Below are 20851 nucleotides of genomic sequence, written 5' to 3'. Positions count from 1 at the left end.
CGCCGGGCGGGTGTGGAGGCGGGCAGCGCCGCCAGCCCGGCATGGCCGGCCGGCGGGCAGCGCCAGCGGCGGGAGTGGCGGCGGACAGGAGAGCGAGCGGCGGCGGACAGGAGAGAGACTCGCTACACAAACCGGCTCACTACGGCAGCCTCGGTCACGTCAAACGCTACACTGGAGCTGCACCTCCCTCTGGCGCCAGCAGCGGACCGGCGGGGCAACGGGGTGACACAAAAACCAGAGGGGGGGGGGGGTCAGCCGGTGATGCACCAACGGTCTGGGCGAGGGTCTGGGCACTACAGGAGAGAAGGGTCGGCTGCGGCAGGGTCAGGAGGGTCAGGCCCGCGGCGCCCAGTACAGCACACCCGTGACCCCGGTGACCCGCCGCTGAGGTTGGGGCGGACCCTGCGCCAGAAGGGCTGGTCAGAAGGTTTGATCGTGTGTTGAGAGTGTGTCTCACCTCCCAGGCTCGGCCCCAGCACCCAAAGGCAGCGGCTCCAAGGCTCCAAAAATCTGGAGGATCTGGCCCACGTCCGCTCAGGGAGACCTCGCGCCGCACCCAAGCGAGAGCGGCAACTGTTGGTGCACTACCACCCGTGTTGCATTTTTTCCCGGCGGGGCCTTTCAAGCTCGGCTTTCCCTCAGTTTTCCCTTAGTTTTCTGCCATATGTTCCCATGCTTAGATAGTTTATAGCCGAAATTAAGTTCCCCTGTCGTGACTTAAACAGATCACTAGTTTGATACCACGTCAAATGAAATTGAGCGCAGAGGCTTCATGTGGCTGCCGAGCAAATGATAAGCTCACGAGGCAGCCTCCGGAATAACGCTACTTCAAGAGAGAACCTCGCGCTGCAGCGGTTGTGTCGCAAGCGGCCTTTTAAGTGTAACCAACATCGAGAGAGATGAGCCTCGGGACGGTATCGTGTGGGTGGGGGGGGGGGCAGGGGGGCGGAGGGGGCACGGATGCTGCGGGCGCCGCGGGCGCGGCCGACGACTACGATCTTGACTTTGACCTGGGCCGGAGTCGGCGTCGTCGCCGTGGATCATCTTGTAGACTTCGGAGGCGGCCGGCTTCCACGGCTGCGGCTCGTACCGCTTGAAGTTCACTCTGCCGTCCGCCAGGGCAGCTCAGGCTCAGCGACCACGGTCACCGGTCACGGTCACCGGCCACGGACACCGATCACGGCCATCGGTCACGGTCACCGGTTACGGCCATCGGTCACGGTCATGAGGCCACAGCGGCTGTGTGTGGTGTGTGTGTGTGTGTGTGTGTGTGTGTGTGTGTGTGTGTGTGTGTGTGTGTGTGTGTGTGTGTTGTGTGTGTGTGTGTATGTGTGTGTGTGTGTGTGTGTTTGCGTATGCGTGTACGTGTGCGTGTGAGTGTGTATGTCAGTGTGTGTGTGTGTGTGTGTGCGTGTGTGTGCGCGCGCGCGTGCGTTTGTGTGAGTGAGTTTCTACGGTCCTGGGTTCGTAACGGCAAACGAGTATAAAAAGTCTCAAAGTTTTGTCGTGATAACGTTCTTTGGCATAACAGACCTTGGTTTAAAAAAAGACTGGTTTTCGGAATATGTTGCAAGATGAAAGAGGATTGTTCAAACAGCTCTGTTAATTCACGTGTGAAGGCTCTCAGATGCTCCCGCAACTGGTGCTGGGCAGGCCGGGTAAATTCTACGTCTACGTCACCAACTACTTCGCATTGCTCTGTGACGCAAAACGTTATGTATTGTGACATGACGGAAGTGTCTGCGAAAACGTAATGAAAAATTCAAATAACTGCATGTGTGTATGCGGTGTGGCATCTGCGCGTTTGCCATTGACTTGGACTGACATGTTCGCCACGAGATATCCATTTCAACGGCAGTGTAGCGCGGCGACCGACACCTGGCGCGGCAGACGCGACACCGGCGGCACTTCACATGCGGCACTCACCCGAGTGCCCCTCCAGCCAGCACCTCTGTTTGCGCGGAGAGGGTCTCGGCAATCTTTTCCTCCGAGTACAGCGGCATCGGCGAGTTGAACTGGTTGTGCACCAGCGCCTTCACCGAGCCGTCCGTCGTCTCCAAGTTCTGTCGGTCAGCAACAGGTGGCAGCACTGTCAACGCCGGCGACGCCCGCAAGATGAACGCTGTGTTTTGACTGGTTGTCGGTGTAGCAAGGTCACGCGGCTGCGGAGTTTCGCTGGAGGAGGACTGTGACACGCCACGCATGTCGGAGGACCGTAACACGTGACGCACGTCGGAGGAGGACAGTGACACGTGACGCGTGACACCCATCAGATAGTTCCCACCTCACATCTCCAGCGAGTCGAACGGTTTTTTTATCGAGCGTGGATCAAGCTGCGTACCATACTGAAAAGAAGCTTAGATTGCTGTATTTTATTTCCTACATATTGGGCTCCAACGTAAAAATTTGAGCTCAGGGCTCTCAGAATAAACTTAGCTTTTCACATTGCCAGCAGCGTAGCAGATATTTCCGCCGCGATTGTTGCCTAAAAAACATTGAGCATGGCAGTCCACGTCCAAGTGAGCCGCCTATCCGTCCATTACTCTACAAAGGCCGCTGGTCTAGAGCGGCGTATCCGCCAACATTCCTGCCGCCATCAGCGCGTGGGGCCGGGAGCAGGAGCAGCTACGGCCTGTTTAATGACATGGTGTCGGCTGTCGGGGGACGGGGACTGAGCCGGCGCCAGCGGCGGCGTAGGAGCCCCGCCAACAATCACACGGTCCGGAGGCCGCGGCCTGACGCGGTGGACAGCAGCGATGGCCAGGCCCGTCCGCTCAGCTGGGCTGGCTGCCTCGCTAATGTCACCGGTCGCTGACGGTATTTTTGCGCGGAATACGAGGTCATCAATCAGGCGCGTAATGGCCGAGTGGTTGGCGCCTTTGGTTTCCACATGGGGGACCCGGGTTTGAACCCTCGGGCTGCACCGCGGTCTTGAGCTCTAATACGGCCAGCTGCAGGTCGCTGGCGCGCCATCAAAGGGTGCGCAACAATGTGCGTCGCATTCCATCGAAAAGAAGAAGAATAAACGATTAAGCTTTTCTGAATGTGGCAGTGTTTTTAAACGTCATGAGCTCCTTTCATGAAACCGTAAATAATAATTTTCATTTATGGCGTTCATCAGTGGCAACTATGCCCCAGATCAGCTCCTGGACCGGCTTCTTCCATTCCCTCCGGGGACATGACATATGAATGGCGTCGCAACTAAAACGAAACCAATTTCTGAGTCACACACAGCCGTGCCTTTACATACATACCCGCGCCGCTGGCACCTCTGCAAAACCATAGATACGTCAGCCCGACAAACATCGTTAGTCACTCCACACTAACGCCTCACGCTCAGGCCAGTGCAGCCGAGGCCCACCAGTCTGGGGAGAACTGTAGGCGGGGAACCGCCCGCTGCTGGTCAGGGGGGGGGGGGGGGGGGCGCTCCGCCGGCAGCGGGGCCCCGCCCCGCCAGAGGCATCGCCGGGCCTGACCCGGTGGTACGGTCAGAAGGGCCTCACAACGGCCGGTCAGAAGGGCCTCACCACGGCCGGGCAGAAGGGCCTCACAACGGCCGGTCAAAAGGGCCTCACCACGGCCGGTCAAAAGGGCCTCACAACGGCCGGTCAGAAGGGCCTCACAACGGCCGGTCAGAAGGGCCTTGCTACGGCAGGTCAGAAGAGCTACTGCGGAGGTGTGGTAAGCATTGCGCTAAACGAACGCCTCGGCAGAGGCTGCCGGAGGTCATCAGCTGACCAGGGGTCACCAGCAGACCATAGATCATCAGCTGACCAGAGGTCATCAGGACACTTACCTTCCCGTTAAACGGCCGGGAATGGTATTCACATTGAAAGTCACTAGGAGGGTCAGGTCATCAACAAACTACAAGTCATTACTAGGTACATAAATCATCGGAAAAGGTCGTCCACTCAGAGGGTCGCCTGTAAATCAGTAGCAGGCGTAAGGTTTGTGTGCACTTGCAAATTTAAATCTCCCGGAATCCATATTCGATGAATATAGCTTTTCACACGTGCATTGATATTTTAAAATGAAGCGAGACTCAACACATTGCGTGCTGTGGTTGTCGTAAGCCTGACGTGTTTATTAGTGATGCTCCTAACATTCGAAAAAGTGGATATCAATACGCGCATTGCTTCCGTTTGCCGGGATCTCTCGGATCTATAATATAATTATAATATATGTAATATTACTATAATATCGGCAATATAATACTAGTAAAGTAAACAGATCCATCCGGAAAATTTTGCAATAGTATGATAATGCAAGCGCCGACAACACGTCATCTTTGCGCCGTGTCTAAAAAGTGGTATGAAGTGAAATCGCACGCTCACGTCGGCATCACCGGATGACAAAGCCAATAGTTCTCTCCCGACACCTATATTTTCACTTGTTTTCGATGATTAAAGTGCCCGATGTCGTGCAAAGTCTTGGTCTGAGCTTGGGCGGCTGGCTATCACGGTACTTATAGCCACGGAGTCTTCGCGTACATGCATAAAGGAAACCAGCGTCGACAGTCGTTGCCGATAGGAAGGAAAGAACATACAGCACCGCCAAGAAACCGTGTAGCATGCGGAAGGCTAGGCAGTTCGTTCAACACAGCACCGCACGCAGCTGACACTCAATCATGGCCTCATAAGATAACCTGCCCGTGACCCCCGACGACTTCACCTGACCTTGATACATCGGAAGGGGGTTGCGCTGTCGGGGCTGGGCCGGCTGTGGACAGCGGACGGACCAATCAGCGAGTCGCACCGATCCCAGAGGTCAGCCAAGTTCAGGCCAGACGGGGGTCACAACCTCAGAAGCGGTGTTTCCCGCGGTGTCCTGACCTTGGGTGACCCCGGAGAGGGATGGTAAGCTGCGGCAGACGTGGACAGCTGGGCAGCTGAGGAGCCCGGCCGCTGATCGCTAACCCAACGTGGGGGGACAACGCTCTAACGCCGCTACAGTGAAAATAACCGCTGAACACATCAAAAGCACCGGGAAAACCAACGAGAGAACGGATATAACACGTGGATCACGGGCGAAGCAGCGGAACTGACGTCCCACGAGCACGCCGTCAGAACGTGGCGGGCAACGGCGTAAGGCCAAAGTACGCGAAACGACCACCAACGCCCGAAAAAAAACACCAGGATCACTTCGCACTGCTAGCTATCGGATATCAGGCAGGCTAACCACAAACCCACGCAGAAACGCACACGCACCCACACACTTTGGACAGATCGTGGGGTATGGACAGCATGGTACAAGGCGGGGTGCAGACGTCACTCCGGTCGAAATCAGCGCTGGGGGTGAGCTTGGCCGCGGGGCACGTCATACCGAACCGCGAGCATCCGGCGAAAACGACGGCAGGGTTTCTAGCGCTCACGGATTCTGAGAGACCTTCGCGCGGACGGAAAAAAACCTTTAACACGAAGGTGGTGCCGGGGAGCTGGGTGGCAAGCGCACTCCACCATTGCTTTCGGGGTTCGTTCAAGGTTCCATGCACCAGCGCTCCTTGGCCAGTCACCTTCCATCCCTCTGTTTGACGCCCGGTCTGTGGTCCCAGGGTGGCGGCCCCGGGTCGACGATCCGCGCGCTCTCTCTTCACGCCCCCCCCCCCCTTCTGATGTCGTGCGGTGGCAGTCTATCCGGACGCTGCTACCCCGCCCGCCCCACGCTTGGCCGCCGTCGAGGCTCCGGCAAGTGCGCTGTACGCGATGCCGTGCAACGGACGTGCAGCAGCAGTGACGGCACGATGTATCAGGGTGGAGTTTCCTATATGGCGAAGGTGGCGCAACACTCAATACTCCGGCAAACTTGGGCTTCAGACCCCCGGCTTTGACAAGAAAGGGGGCCAAATCCGGAGAGAAACCCAGTTTGTGGCGCATTTTCGTAGGGAGGTTGTGCCATTTTCAGCGTCTGGCCCCCCCCCCCCCCCGCACACAAAATAATTGTCTTTACTGCGCCCTTGCAATGCATATGACGGACCACACAGGAACAGGAGAGCATCTTGGGTGAGGGAGACCGCGCCCAGAATCTGGGGAGTGCTTCTCAAAATGAGTTGAGACAGCTGAGAGTGGATAAACAGTGAAAAAGTTACAACCTTTCTGCAAAATACACCGATTAACAATTTTCTCCGCGTGTTTGGCCGACTTTTTTCTCAAGGTTACGGGGACTGGAGTACAAGTTAGGGAGCACCCCCCCCTCCCGCAACTGCAAAGTAAAGGATATCCCTGGCGGGAACAAAGCAGAGCTGGAAGTTGAAACGCCATCCTGTCACGTGTTCAATGCAATGCGATGCAACGCAAATGCTGGGACCGGGGGCCTCCAAACTGTGATGAGCCTGGGACAAAACGCTGCAATGTTTGAAATGACGGCAGCAGAGCTCCGCTAGATATTGGCGTTGGGCCACTTGGCGCCCAAACGTCCAAGTCAGACCAATCACGCGCCACCGTCGTTTTTTATTGGCTGGGGGTGAGGTACGGACAGCCCTCAGGACTTAAACCGTCGCTCTGATTCGCCCCTTTTCATATCGCAGACGGGCAGAGGGGTTGATGCGACCCTTCGCCATTTCCAAACTAAGAATGATAACGCACCGCAAAAAATTCACAAGTAAAAGTTGGATCGGTCTCTGCGATATCTTGCCACTGGCCATCATTTCTATGTTGCTAGCGTAATAATTTACGCTATTATGTCAGGTCAAATGCCATTTTGTCCTTCAAATTGTATGATTTCAGCTTTACATGCCAATATTTACGAAACCACGCCATGTGGCACAGGAAGCTCACACAAACGTGTTCCTTGTTTAATTATAAGCACATTTATCCGCTTTGTGTGCTATGTCATTACGTCTAAGATATAAGTCCCCATCGTTAGTACAATGAAGATAAAGGTCTCCATTGTTAGTACATTAAGGACATGGGTCTCCTCAATGTGACGGTATCAGCCCACAGCGTGCGATTGGTGGATTCGTCGAATCGATGGACCCACCGGCACCAGCAGTTGATTGCCGCCCGCCGCCCGCACCAGCCGTGGATCGAAAACGCGCGCAATGAGTGTCTTAGCCGGCGAAAATTGGGGGTGATTGCACGACATGCCGGAGAGACATCTAAAAAACATCAAGGAGGGGTCTCATCGCTTTCCCGTCCCCCCCCCCCTTCCTCAGGAAAGGGATTAAAATCTTCACGTTACCGAGCATGTGTCAAAGCATCGCAAATGCGTGTTGACGTAGGCTGTTATCCTGCGGCTTTGCTCATGATATGACGCGTGCTGAGGCGGACCGTTATCCTGCGGCTTCGCTCATATGATGCGTACTAAGGCAGACTATTATCCCGCGGCTTTCGCTTATGATTAAGTTGTTTGGTCAGTGCGCTACATCAGCGCAGTTTCCCATATTCTCCTTCGCAGCCTACAATCGCAGAAAACGCGGCTCATAGCAAGTCCACTTGTTTCTCGGTGCGTCACAATGATATTTCCAAGGGCACAGGCAGAATACGGCTATAGAGAGGGAAACAAGCATACATTTATTATAAAAAACATCAGCCCACAACAATGCACGCGAAATTCTGGCACGGTGAGGTGATAATGAACTGTTTTGATCCCAATTATCTCTTAGCGCCCCGCCTCCATTTTTGAAGTGTTGAAATAACTCGTTGTGCACGCATATCGATGCGTTCATAGGAATCCTAAAATAGCCTCGCGCCCGGATGTTTCTTTAACACGCCCCGGACGAGCTCCGGGAAATAAATAGTTGCTTGGCAACGCCACGCAGTCAGCGGACCCAGCCTGATCTCCCCACCAATCACCACCGTCCATGGGATGACATCAGAAGCAAATGCCCCGCCCCTGGCTGCCCCATTTATCAACGATACGCGAGAGCAGTGGTTGGGGTAGGGGCGGGGCGGCGGGTTCCGTTCCAGCTGTCGTGCGTTCCTCGGGGCGGGGAGCGTGAGGGCGAGGGTGAGGGGGAAGGTGCAGACCAAGATGCCGCCGTGAAGTTGCAGAGCGTGACGCGCTAGCTGGCGATGGGTGGGCAGGTGCACACGGGGCGGCGTTACGAGCAGGAGAGCGGAGCCGGGCCCGGTAAGAGACAGGGTGCTCGTTCTGCACAGCCCTCAATCAGACATAATCGCGTCATTGATCTGCAGCTGGCACCAATGATGGCACTGAGTCATCTAATGCATCAGCCAGTGTTTGTGTTGAGGCAAGCGAAGAAAAGAAGAAATACGCTGCTGTGCCAGTCGCTCTACCTACGTCTGTCTCAAAACGGTCCAAATATCACTAAAGCTCAGTCTTGCGTGAGGGTGGAAAGCTTTCCTCCGTCCTTGAATTTCGCGGCGCTGACACGCTTTCACTTCCTTCACCGCACCTGAGCTTGAAATTTGGGATAAACCTGCAGTCTGACATGAAAACCGTCGCAAGGATGCATGCATCGCGATGTCCAAACATGCAATTGCTGCGACTGATCAAGCACTAACGTTCTCCACGTTTGTCAACCAACAGCTCTACTTTCTGTGTCAGGCCTCATCTACGCACGCCGGCCATGTCTACGTTTCTACGCCATCACTTTTCATCAGTCTACTGATACTCTACTCAAGTGCAACTCCTGTAACTCCGGCTTGTAACTCTACTCCAGAGTGTAACTCTACTCTAGAGTGTAATTCTACCCCAGAGTGTAATTATACTCCAGAGTGTAACTCTACTCCAGAGTGCAATTATACTCTACTCCAACTCCCAAGACACGGCATGCGCCCGCGCCGCTGCTGGCGGCCTCAGCAAAGTGCAGCGCCGCCAGCGCCGGCGGCTCCGTCACATGGCCGCCGCATGCCCATTCCTTCAGCAGAGCCGCGGCCGGGCTGGGTCCGGGGGGAACCGGCCGAATCGCCCGCCTACCGGGTGCGGGTGCTCCGCCGGCTGAGCCTGCTGCTTGCACCTGCTGCTGCTGCTGCTGCCTGCGGGGCAGCTGCAGCGTCCGGCGCGTCCTACAGAGGCCGCGGGGTCAGTGAGCTCTGCGCCTCGCTGGGATCGGTGATGCGCCCCGTGTCAGTGTAGTCACACACAAGGGTCAGTGCACTCCCTCCCATCGAAGACGGGTTTAACAGTAATAACAAGTAATCACCGACCCTCGCCGGCGGCGGAGACTTCAGCATCCGTGATGTTATCACACACAGAGTCAACATGGTACCGCCTGCCGGGGGTCAATCATGCCTCTTCATTGGTGTCAATGAAGTCACACACGAGGGTTACCACACTCCCATCCGTCAGGATCTGGCACTTTCCTCATCTCGCCGGGATCATTGCTTCTTCACCGGCGTCAGCGTAGTCACACACAAGGGTCAGTATACTCCCTTTCAAAGGCGTCAGTCCACTCTCTTCCGAGTGTAAGCGCGCCTCCTCGCCGCGTTGGTCTGGAGGGTCAGTATACTCCCTTTCAAAAGGCGTCAGTCTACTCTCCCCCGAGTGTAAGCGCGGGCATTCCTCGCCGCGTTGTCGTGGTCTGTTATCAGTGTCATCATGCTCACTCACGTCGGGGGCCAGTGTAGCTCTTCCAGGGGCACCTCACTCCCTCACGAAGGTTAGTACCTACCTCACCAGCACCAGTCCACACCGCACCTGTATGCAAGCCCGTGAGCAGCGCCTGCCGACGTCGCTGACATGGCCGATTCTCTTGCAGGAGTTGCAGGCATCGCTCTTGCGTAAAGAACCATGCTCGGTTTTCGGTCAAAACCCGACGCCTCTTGCCTCCACCTTCTTGTATTGCCATGCATCGACACAACGCAGCACCACGACTGTCCCTCGCCCGACCCCTAACCTGGGCCCTGACCTGAACCCCTTGACCCGGGCTCACCTTGGGTACACTGGTGGCACTCGGCGGCAGGCGGAGCGAGGCCAGACCACCCCTGAAACCAGGAACGGCGCGTCACACAGGCGCTCCACACAGGGAGCGAAGCACACTGAGCTTCCATCGGGGGGAGGGCGGGACGCGCTGTGGGCAGGAGGTCACGATGGCGGCTCCACACAGGGAGCGAAGCACACCGAGGTTCCACCGGGGGAGGGCGGGACGCGCTGTGGCAGAGGTCACGGCGACGTTCCGCAGGACAACGTTGGGTGGGGACTGGGGAACGTTGAGGGGAGTAGAGAACGTTAGGTGGGGACTGGTGGAACGTTGAGGGGATTAGAGAACGTTAGGTAGGGATTGTGGAACGTTGAGGGGATTAGAGAACGTTAGGTGGGGACTGTGGAACGTTGAGGGGATTAGAGAACGTTAGGTAGGGATTGTGGAACGTTGGGTAGGGAATGAGTAACGTCGGGTAGGATTGGGGGACATTGGGTGGGGCTTGGCAACGCTAGAATGGGAACAGTTGGCAGAGGGATACTGGATGAAGGGAAAGCGTGTACGCCAACCACGCACTGATGGACGATCTATAGTTGGGTTATCAGCACTCAAAAGGCTGCGGTAAGTTCTAGAATTGCGTGGTTTGACCTAGCAATAAGCGTCCTCCTGTCACCAGACGCGGCGCGTCGTCTCGAAAAACGGAGGGCAGGGAAGGGAGAAAAGCCTGCTGCTTTGGACGAAATGTCATAGGCTGGAATTATTTTTTGAAATGAGAGGACGCGTACGGCAGGATGCAACGGCTACCACAAACTCTTTGAAAAGATGTGCCATCTCTGCAAAAAGCGGCTCAAGCTTGGCTTAATAACCTCAATCATGTAGAAGATATTTTTATTCCATTCCAACTGAAAACATGTTGACATTTTTAGCGGTTACAGCACAAGTCATCATCTTGTTTGACAAGCTTGCATGGATACTTTTAAGGTGCCTCTCTTATGGAACGCTGTCGGCGGAAATGTTCAAATACTTTCAAGTTGGGTAGACGTATTGACATTGCCTCTTCCCCACACCCTGTTTTGACTCTGCCCCTTCTCCACCGCCTTGTGGTCCAGCTGGCAACCGATTTCAAGCATTGAGGCTCAAACAAAGCTACGTGTTCATGTTCCGGGCTGTACCAGTTTCCCCAAGCGTGAAGTTTCTTCCGTACCAGTTTCACCTGTTAAGTTGTGCACCACTGATACTGTCATTCCGCCCGGAAGCCGATACCGTGATGGCCAGAACGCCATCACCGTTACCGACACTGTGATGGCCAGAGCGCCATCACCACTACCGGTACTGTGATGCCCAGAACGCCATTACCACTACCGACAATGTGATGCCCAGAACGCCATCACCACTACCGACACCGGTCATTGCCAGAACGCCATCGCCAATACCGACACCATAGTCAGATGGTCAGAACGCCAACTCTCATTTCGTGACGTCATGCATTCCACACGGGCACTGACATTCCACACGGGCGCTGACATTCCACACGGACGCTGACATTCCATACGGGAGCTGGCATTTCCGTCGTTTCTGAAAAATGCCTTCGTTGATTGCCCGTACAGATCATGATTACCGCGCGTGCTGAACAGTTACGTGCGAGGCACTGTGCCATGCTTAACACAATTGCTCGATAATCGACACATTCGAGATAGTTCGTTTTTTTAAGCGGAGCATTGCAATTTGATTTCTTTGACGCCCCACCTGAATCTGACCAGCTCCAACTATAACCACAAAATGTTTGTTCTTTTTGTTTCCAACTGCATCACACACCCACACACACGTCACCAATGCGCCCAGACGCAGGTGGCCGCAGGCGGTGGCACGGGCCCAGAGGTCACGGCAAGGTCATCGATGTCGCAGCGCGGTACCTGACAACAACGGGGCGGGGACGGAGCTTCAGAGATCTCAAATCGCTGAGGGTTCCTAGGTGAGCGAGCAAAAACAGTCGTGTCCTAGAGTGCACATGCACTCAACGGAAATTTGGTATCATATAACCTTCGTCATCAACCACGTCTGGCAATATTACAGCGTGCACGGAATGATGGAAGCGATTTCCCGAGATTTGGTGTCCTACCGCGTGGCAAGTATTACAGAAAGCGAACTGGAAAATAGGAGCTATATGCCTGCACCCAGGCAGTTTTTTCTGAACGCTAAAGGCGCGAATGGCATGTTGACAAGCCATTACATTCCTCTTATTCAATATGCCAGCTTCACTCGCTCTGTATGGTTCAGCCCTGGGTAGGGCGTACCCAGCTCCAGCTTGCATGACTAGTATCAGCTGATGCGAACCAATCACAGCCGACTGCGACATCCAGGTTGCGCTTCATTCCGCCGTCAGCGCGTGTCATCGCAGCCCATCTGGTGCCGATGAGGTCATTAATGGAATGGGCGGAGCTGGCGACGGGTTATCGAACATCTTTCGATCTTCAGAGTACGGAGCGGGGGGCGACTTTAATTTGTTGCCAAAGTGAGGTGAGATGGTAAGACCACGTGCGAATACACGTGATACAAATACACGCAAGGTGGATGAGGTGAGGTGGTTAATACGGAGTCGAGCCCAAGATGGCACCCCGAAGCCTCCAGCTACGCTTAGGACACTCAATCTTCTACCCACTCTAACCTTAAGCCTGTGTTAACCACATGAAAATGATGGAAAAAACGGTCCCCAAATCGTAGGTCACGAGAATAATTTCTTCAGCTGGTAATGTGCGTGATTTTTGACGGCGAAAACTGGCAATGCAGGCTAGCGTAAATCCTTAGGTCCACGTCCGCATCACCTCATACATCCTTACCTTGTACGGTTTTTTCCTGACACCAAGAAATAAGCTCTGACCTTAGTGGCACTGTCTCAGGGTCGAAAGTCGAAAAAGGCGAAAAATTCCGAGATAGGAAGCTGCTATATCCCTAGCGTCGTTAGCTGCGGATCCACCTTAGCCAACACAATTTATATAACACAAACAATATACACAATAACGCAAAATGCATTAGATGGTGCTACAGCCAAAAATTAACAAGTAGACCCTTCGTACAGCATGATTAGCAGCCATATTCTATTGAAACGCGCTTTTTGAGAGTTGGAATGTGTGCTTATTTTGGTAAATATGGTTGATGTAACTGTTCCGCTGTATGACATCGCCACCATTTTTGCAAAACCGAGAAACTACAAAAGCAGTGCATCGAATGCAACCAAAGTGTGTTACTGAGGGTGCTCCAACTAAACTGCACTGTGTTCAATGATCGCAGGAAGGTATGATCTGGTCTGTGGCCAGCAAAACAACTACGGCACAAAATCCCGCTGCTTTCATTCCGATCCTTATCATTAATTATCATAAATTATCTGTATATAATAACTTATCTAAATTATCATTACATAAATTATCTTGTGCACACTCCTTGCGGCAACAGCTATCGCTCTTACGTTCTCATTCACACAGATGAGGCCCGTGAGAGCCGACGCTGAGATCGGTGTCAACAAATGTCATGGGGCGAGAACGTACGGTGAGACTGGAGTCGTTGGGGTCGTACGTCATATCTCATATCTGCCTGAGGATAGGAATTACCCCGAACGACACACTGCCATGCACTATAGAACGTGATACCGAGAATGACATTTAGTTTGGAAAGAGACGAGTATTATTTCCGAAACCCTCTTATGCTTTTGTAGTGCAAGCCCTACCAGCACACTGTTGAGCCACCGTGTGTTCCACCACACTTGTGTACCAAAATTGTCCCACGTCGAACCCCCCCCCCCCCACACGTCTCACGTTGGAAAAGGACATCACCTTCACCATTTATCTCACAAATGCTAGCGGTTGCCATACAGCCATCCTGATGATCTCCAAGACGCGCAAAGAATCCGACCCTGCCTGACCAGAAAGATGAGTAATTGATACGCGGTGAGAATTACCACAATGCCGCTGTCCAGTTCCTCACCCTGTCTGTGCCTGGCACCAGCGGTATTCTGCTCCGTCCCCCCCCCCCCCCCCCATTTCCACGCTGTGATGTAAACCGGCATTCAATAGCCGCCATTCAGAGCGACGCAACAGGGGCGCAGCCAAGGGAGGGACCCGGCGGCGGGGCGGACCCTTCCTGAGTCCTGGAGTTATCGTTTTTTCACTCTGGATGGTTCCCAGGAAATAGTTCAACATCAGCGTAAAGCGTGCTCACCAAGCTCCGGGTTCCTCCCTTCAGAAAATCCCGGCTGCGCCCGTGGTGGTGCACGTTGTCGTTTTCCTGACGGCCTGCAGGCGCTGGCGATGCTTCGCCAGCAGACCCCACACGTTGGCGTGAACAGTTAACGTGCGCGCTCGACATTATCGTTAACGTTAACTTAAAGTTAACAGCACCAGTAGCGTGTGCCGCGTGCGCCGCTAAGTGGACATTGCCAATCGGCCCTCGCTTACCCAGGCTGTGCAGCTCTTCCATGATCCGTGTGAGAGTGACCCCCGGTCCCGGGGTCGTGCTCACGTGACACGGAAACTTCATCGTCTCGGCGCCGCAACGCCGCCGGCGCTTTGATCACACCGCCCGCGACGCCGTCGAGCCGTGACCCCCTGACCTCTGCGCGTGCGCGGCGGGGCGCGGGGTCACTCGCCGCCGACCGTCGCCGCCGGACTGCGCGACATCGCCGCCGGCGACGCCCGAGGCGACGCGTCCGGCCGGCCGCCGGCCCGTGCCAAGACGGCAGGACCGTTTTAACGTCGGAAAGCGGGGAAAACCGTCGTCCAGCTGGCAATGGGCGCAGCATTTAGAAGTCCAGGACATCATGAGCAGGGGGAGGGGGCGGGGGGGGGGGGGGTTGGCCGGACACTGGATCGGTCCTTTGCTCTGGGTTTTGCCAGGGTGCTTTGGATAGTGGGCAGGGAGAGACTAGTCGCATGCAACGACTCCAGAGTAGTCCAGAGGAGGAGGTGGGATGGGGTGGGGGTGGGGGTGGTGGGGGATTGGGGGTGGGGAGTAGTTCCGATACTAAGCACTAGATGTGGCGTTACATGCCATGTTCGCCACCAAATTGGTTTGGCCCAAAAGTAAATACGCAAGAGTGATGGTGTAACAGCGATAACCACGAACACTCGCCTACTTATAACGCGGTATCCTACATGCTGATAACATTCCTTAGAAATAAGATCATGCCTCGTCCCCTTCCACCCAGTTGCATAACTACGCATTCGGGGCGTTAAATGACAGATGCAGTCGACGCGCCCCTTAAACCCCAAATACTACCATTCCTACTCCAATGCTAGTGATGTCCCTTATCGAATATTTACAGCAGTTCGATCTTCCATTGTGCTATTTATTTCGCAACGGTAGAAATGGCTACCTATGCGTCAGAGTAACTTGGGTCTAGGTCTGGCTTGGACATGAGTGCCTTCGGTCCGCAGCTACCATTCCAGGGCTGTGGAATGGAGAAGAGTGGATAGCGGTGGGCAGGACTACACCCACCCGTGAAGGCCCACCGCCGAGACCAGGCCCGCATAGGGACTCCTCTCCAGACGTGTCCTATGCTCGGAAGGGGGTCCCGTACAGAGGGCACTCGTGCTGGGAAGGGTGTCCCGACAGAGGGCACTCGTGCTGGGATGGGGTCCCGACAGAGGGCACTCGTGCTGGATGGGGGCCCACCAGAGGGCACTCGTGCTTGGACGGGGCCCACCAGAGGGCACTCGTGCTCGGACGGGGCCACCCAGAGGGCAACTCGTGCTGGGATGGGGGTCCCGACAGAGGCACTCCTGCTCGGACGGGGGTCACCCAGAGGACACTCGTGCTCGGACGGGGCCCACCAGAGGGCACTCGTCCACTGACGGCTGGCGCACGCAGCCGCCCCTGACACAACGGGGTCCTGCGAGGATGCAGGATGACGCCGGAATGAGGACAAAAATAAGGATGGGCGTACGTCGACGAGGGTAAGGATGCGGCATAAGGAAATACGGGCAGATAACTGGGGTCCGCATCCTACCGGCCTTGGGCGGTAAATACGCCCATGCAGTTCCACCGCAAAACCGGCCGTCACCGCTGAGTTTCGGGAGGCAAAATATAGCATTCAGAGTCATGAGAAGAGCTCCAAAAAGCGACTAACAAGGCCGCTTTAACCTAAATCTTATTTGCACCCCATAAGATGGCCGGAACTGTTTTTGTTAGCGGTGTGGCGGTGGTCTTCCTTCAGCTCCATGACATCCCACTCGCGAGTCTTTGTACGCTCATGTCGTACACAGTGGCGAGCACGTGCACAGCTCAATCCAAACGCAGACAGGTTCCCGCATGCTAATTGGCTTTGAACGCACAATGTTGACTTGGGTGCAGTTCCAACACAGCCGCTGAGGAACAAGAGGGAGGCGTTGATTACGGAGGCCTAGTTAACGCCATCCGGAGACAGAACGCTGGCCCGGGGCCAAACGTGCCGCCGATGGGCGGCGGTGGTCTAACACACTTCAGGTTGGCAGTGTTGCCCCCTGATGGCGCTGTTGTCGATAGGTGGTCGATGAGGACGGCTGCCACGGGTCGACACGTGTGAGCATTGCTCTTAGCAATGACAGAAATTTGTGATTTTTACACGTGGCGTACAGCCTTTCAGGTGTTGGTGGGTATGCTGAGTAACCAACATCCGCGGTCAATGTCTGCATCTAAATCCACACCAATTCTCAACTTGAAAATTCGAATTGAATTATCAACAGGTCGTGACTCTTAAATGCTGGGTTTAGGGCCTTTGCATTAGGCGAGGCAGGTATAAGTTGAGGTGAGAGTGGGGAAGCGGTAGATTATTATCTTAACGTGAACGTCAAGAAGTAGGTGATTGACGCAATTAACGGCAGGTTATCGATGGTAATGAAGTGTGCAAGAGAAAAGAGAATTAGGCATAACAGCTGGTAATATAACAGCAATACGAGGTCAACAAGAAAGTATAATGCATGCTATAACAACATGGATGGATGAGGGCAGGCTAATTTTCATTTGCAAGCAGGAGTTCGATCCTATTCAGAAGCTTTCAGAACTCGTGTCGGAGAGTCTCCCTTGCCCGAAGTATTCCCGAAGTGCAGACATCATCATCCAGCTTCCAAATGGCGCTGCCAAATGGTATTAGCTAATTCCCTGCGCTGTCCGTCTGCTGGCGGTGTGCGTGTTTACCCAGATCAGCTCAGATCGCCCGGCCACCAATCACCACCGAGACGCGCCGATGACGTAACAGCCATTTGCGCCAATCAGCTGGCTGGGGTGTAGAATGGTTTAGTGGGGGCCGGGAGATATATTTCCAAGAAGCGCTGATAAAATTGCATGGAAAGCGCGTCTCCGCTTTCCACTTTTTTTCCTTTCGCCTGTCTCCCTCTCCAAGCCTTAAACACCGACTACCGCCGAATTCGTCTAGCCTTCAGGCAAACGCCTCAGTGCAAAGCGCCGGCGCCTGGTGCACAGGTTCACCATTGAGTCGATTCAGAGGGCCTTGCAACCTGGCACGTTTCGATGCGCCTGCTCACGAGGCCATCACATTACCTCCCCATGCCCGACGGCCTGGGCGCGCCTCTGCCCACCCCGGCGGTGGAAATAGCGCACAGCGGGCCAAGCGCTATTAATACGCGGCGCAAACTTGGCGCCCGGCTAGCGTACGGCACCGGGCGGGGTTCCGCCGAGAGGTCCCACCTAGGTGGGGACGCGGGGAGGGACACAGCGGGGCTCGTGACGTCACGCAGAAGGACACAGCGGGGACTCGTGACGTCATGGGGAAGGACTACGGGGACTCGTGACGTCACGTAGAATGGCACGGCGGGCACTCGTGACGTCACGCAGAAGGACACAGCGGGGATTTGTGACGTCACGGGAAATGACAAGGAGGGGGCTCGTGACCTCACGGGGAAGGATACAGCAGGGATTCGTGACGTCACAGGAAAATGGACACAGCGGGGCTCGTAGCTTCGTGGGGATAGACACAATGGGGAATCGTTAAGTCACGAGGATGGACACGGCAGGAGGCATGTATCGTCACGGGACGCCGCAAGTACACCCTGGTGCCTGCTGGGGTCGTGGCAGGTGGCGGGTGGGACCGGTCAGATAATTGGTTGACGACCATGCCTGACAGGTCGGCTCAAGGTGAGGGCGAACTGGACAGCAGGTCACTTTCCCAGGGTTGTACTGAGAGGAACACACCGGCTGTCTGCACAGCCGCCTACGTCGGTTGATGGTGAGGGCGGGTAGCGGCTTGAGCCGACTGGCCCCCATCCAGCCTTGTGTCAGGTGATGAGAGGTCGAAATGGACCGCAAGCCAGGAATGGAGCGCCTGCGCTGCTGCGCTCTGCCAACGGGACGTCGTCGTCGTAATCTATGCACAGGACGCTGTCGTCTACGCACGGGACGTCGTTGTCGTCTACACACGGGACGTCGTCGTCTACGCACGGGACGTCGCCATCTGCACACGGGACGTCGTCGTCATCTACGCACGGGACATCGTCGCCATCTGCACACGGGACGTCGTCGTCTACGCACGGGACGTCGCCATCTGCACACGGGACGTCGTCGTCATCTACGCACGGGGACATCGTCGCCGTCTACACACGGGACGTCGTCATCTGCACACCGGACGTCGTCGCCATCTGTACACGGGACGTTGCCGTCGTCTGCGCACGCGCCGCTGTAGTGGTCTCCGTCTCCCGGATGACTCCAGCCAGTAGACCTTGACGACAGACGGCCAAGCGTCCGTCGGGTCAGCGGTCAGCAGTGCGTGCCTGGCAGCCACGCTGCGGGTACCCCCTGCCGCGGGAGCCAGGGCGCTCCACTCTGCTTCCGAGCGGCAGCGCTCGACGCGGCACGTCGGCTGCTGATCCCCGCAGTGCCCCACCTTTGGACGACCATGCTGATGTTGTTGCCGGAGCGGACTATGGAGTCCTGCGCCTCCTTGTGGCGCATCTCGATGGCGTTCTGCCCGCCGATGCTGATGACGGCGTCGCCGGCCCTCAGACCGGCCCGCTCAGCAGGACTGCCGCCGTTCACCTGCAGTGCAGGAGTTCAACCGTAGATGGCTCTCACTGTCAAGCCTGCTTGCTCGGCAGGACTGCCGCTGTTACATGACGTGTCACAAAGCTTCGTTAGGTGGCGGCACCGTCGAACCGACCCGCTCGGCAGGACTGCCACCGTTTCGCCTGCGACATTTAAGGTCACCGTTAGGTGGCAGCATCTGAGTGGTGCGCTGGAATCGACAGGGCCGCAGCAGTTTGACTTGAATCCACAGCCTACCACCGTGAGATGGCGGCACTGAAGCACTGCCACTAGGCCCTGTCACTGTCACCTGTCACTGTCACTGTCATAAACCCCGTCATTAACCAGAGGGCTTGGTGTTTGTCACAGCCTCAAACATATCACCGGCACCACCGCTTCGGTGGGCCGCGAGACGTGCAGCCCCACCCCCCCTTCCCGCCTCGAGTCACCGGCTGCGTCCTGGTCACAGCCGCCAGGAGAGGGAGGGGGAGGGGAGGGGCACGAGACATCCACCTGCCGGCGTCGGACGCCCTGAACCCGAGCCCTCGTCCCGGGCCAGCCGTCGGCCAAAGGCAACAGTCGCCCCAAGGTCAGGGTCGCTAGTGGGCGAGGTAAGGGGGGGGGGGGGTGTGGAGGGGGCACTCCTGCCCACCGTCGAGTAGTGTTTACCCTGGAGCCGCTGAGCAGTCACTGGCGCTTCATCAGCCTCCCCTGGCGCCACCCTCCGGCGTTTGGAGAGGTACTGGTGCTGGCGATTGACACGATTGACGAATAAACGAGCTGGCGGTGTTGTGCGTCAACACCTCTGGCGGGGGAGCAGGGGAGGTCACCGAACAGCTGGCGGAGATTGCTGCCGTCTGGAGGCTGCTGCGAGGCCCAGGGTAGGCGGAGAGCTAGGGAACTGGAAGGAAGGAAGGAGAAGGGGCGGGAAAGATGGAGAGACTGACAGACGGAGAGATGTAGAGTTAGCGAGGTGGAAGGGTGTAGGGTCGAAAGACAGGTAGTTAGAGAGAGGAAAGAAAGAGAGATAGAGACACACAGAGAAATGTATGGAAAGGGAGAGAGTGAGAGTGAGAGAGAGAGAGAGAGAGAGAGAGAGAGAGAGAGAGAGGAGAGAGAGAGAGAGAGAGAGAGAGAGAGAGAGAGAGGAGAGAGAGAGAGAGAGAGAGAGAGAGAGAGAGAGAGAGAGAGAGAGAGAGAGAGAGAGAGAGAGAGAGAGAGAGGGAAGAAGGAGTGAAGGAGATGGCGAGCGGTGTGAGATGGGGAGAACAGGAGAGCAAAATGCAAAGCAGATGTTTGCAAAGATGCATCACTTTTCCGGCGTCGTTTTCGTAGTTGCGTTCGCAAAGAAGTAAATCGACTGTGGGATGTCCTAATTACAGGCAAACAGGCGCCGTAACTGCCCGCGTTGAATGACAGGCCTATGGCCTCATCGCCAGCGCCGCTAGTAGCTCAGGCTTGGACCGGCGGATGCAGCCGGCTGTGGCCAGCGGTGAGGAGATGCATCGGGGACGCTGTGTCAATGCAGCCGGCCGCTGAAGTGCCGGCTGAGGCGGGACTGATGGGACCCGGCTCGGCCTCGGTCTCGGCACGCTACGCCGGGTGTCGATGACGAAACGAGGCCACCAAATAGCCGAGCGCGGCCTCTTGCAGAGCTCCGCCGAGGAGCGAGGCTCACAATGGAGGCCAATTGTGCTGCGGGGCGGGGCCGGTGTCGGGCCGGAGGCCACGGGCGCCGCTGCATCAGACCGCGGCTTGGGCGGGCGTGAAGACGAAGAGTCGACAGCGATGACGGGGGGGGGGGGGGGGGCCAGTGCGGACGGCAAGCGTGCGTGAAACGCTTCAGACGGGTGAGCGGGTGGCGAACGAGAGAGATGCGAGGAAAGATGCCGAGGCGTGAATGACGTCATTCGCGTACTCCAGTGTGCGAGTGACGAATGTGGAGGGCGGTCGGCCGGCTGACGCGCAGACGCCATGACGACAGACGTGTGGACAGACGGATGACAGACGGATGACAGACGGATGACG

The 20851-nt window shown here is 56.1% G+C and overlaps 1 protein-coding gene across 1 annotated transcript; it reads right to left on the bottom strand.

The window, feature by feature from the left end:
* Window positions 1-314: 314 nt before the first annotated feature.
* On the bottom strand, window positions 315-18839 carry LOC119096891 (PDZ and LIM domain protein Zasp). Its single transcript, XM_037219884.1, has 4 exons — window positions 18687-18839; window positions 9833-9884; window positions 1927-2063; window positions 315-1105 (listed from the first exon to the last, which is right to left on the bottom strand). The coding sequence occupies exons 1-4, from the start codon at window positions 18752-18754 to the stop codon at window positions 829-831; spliced, it is 534 nt and encodes a 177-aa protein (XP_037075779.1). The 5' UTR covers window positions 18755-18839; the 3' UTR covers window positions 315-828.
* Window positions 18840-20851: the final 2012 nt, after the last annotated feature.

Source organism: Pollicipes pollicipes, unplaced genomic scaffold (genome assembly GCF_011947565.3).
Source record: "Pollicipes pollicipes isolate AB1234 unplaced genomic scaffold, Ppol_2.1 Scaffold_2243;HRSCAF=2626_pilon_pilon_pilon, whole genome shotgun sequence".
Taxonomy (NCBI): domain Eukaryota; kingdom Metazoa; phylum Arthropoda; class Thecostraca; order Pollicipedomorpha; family Pollicipedidae; genus Pollicipes; species Pollicipes pollicipes.
The sequence above is the reverse complement of the archived record's forward strand: the minus strand, read 5'-3'. Positions and strand labels throughout refer to the sequence as shown.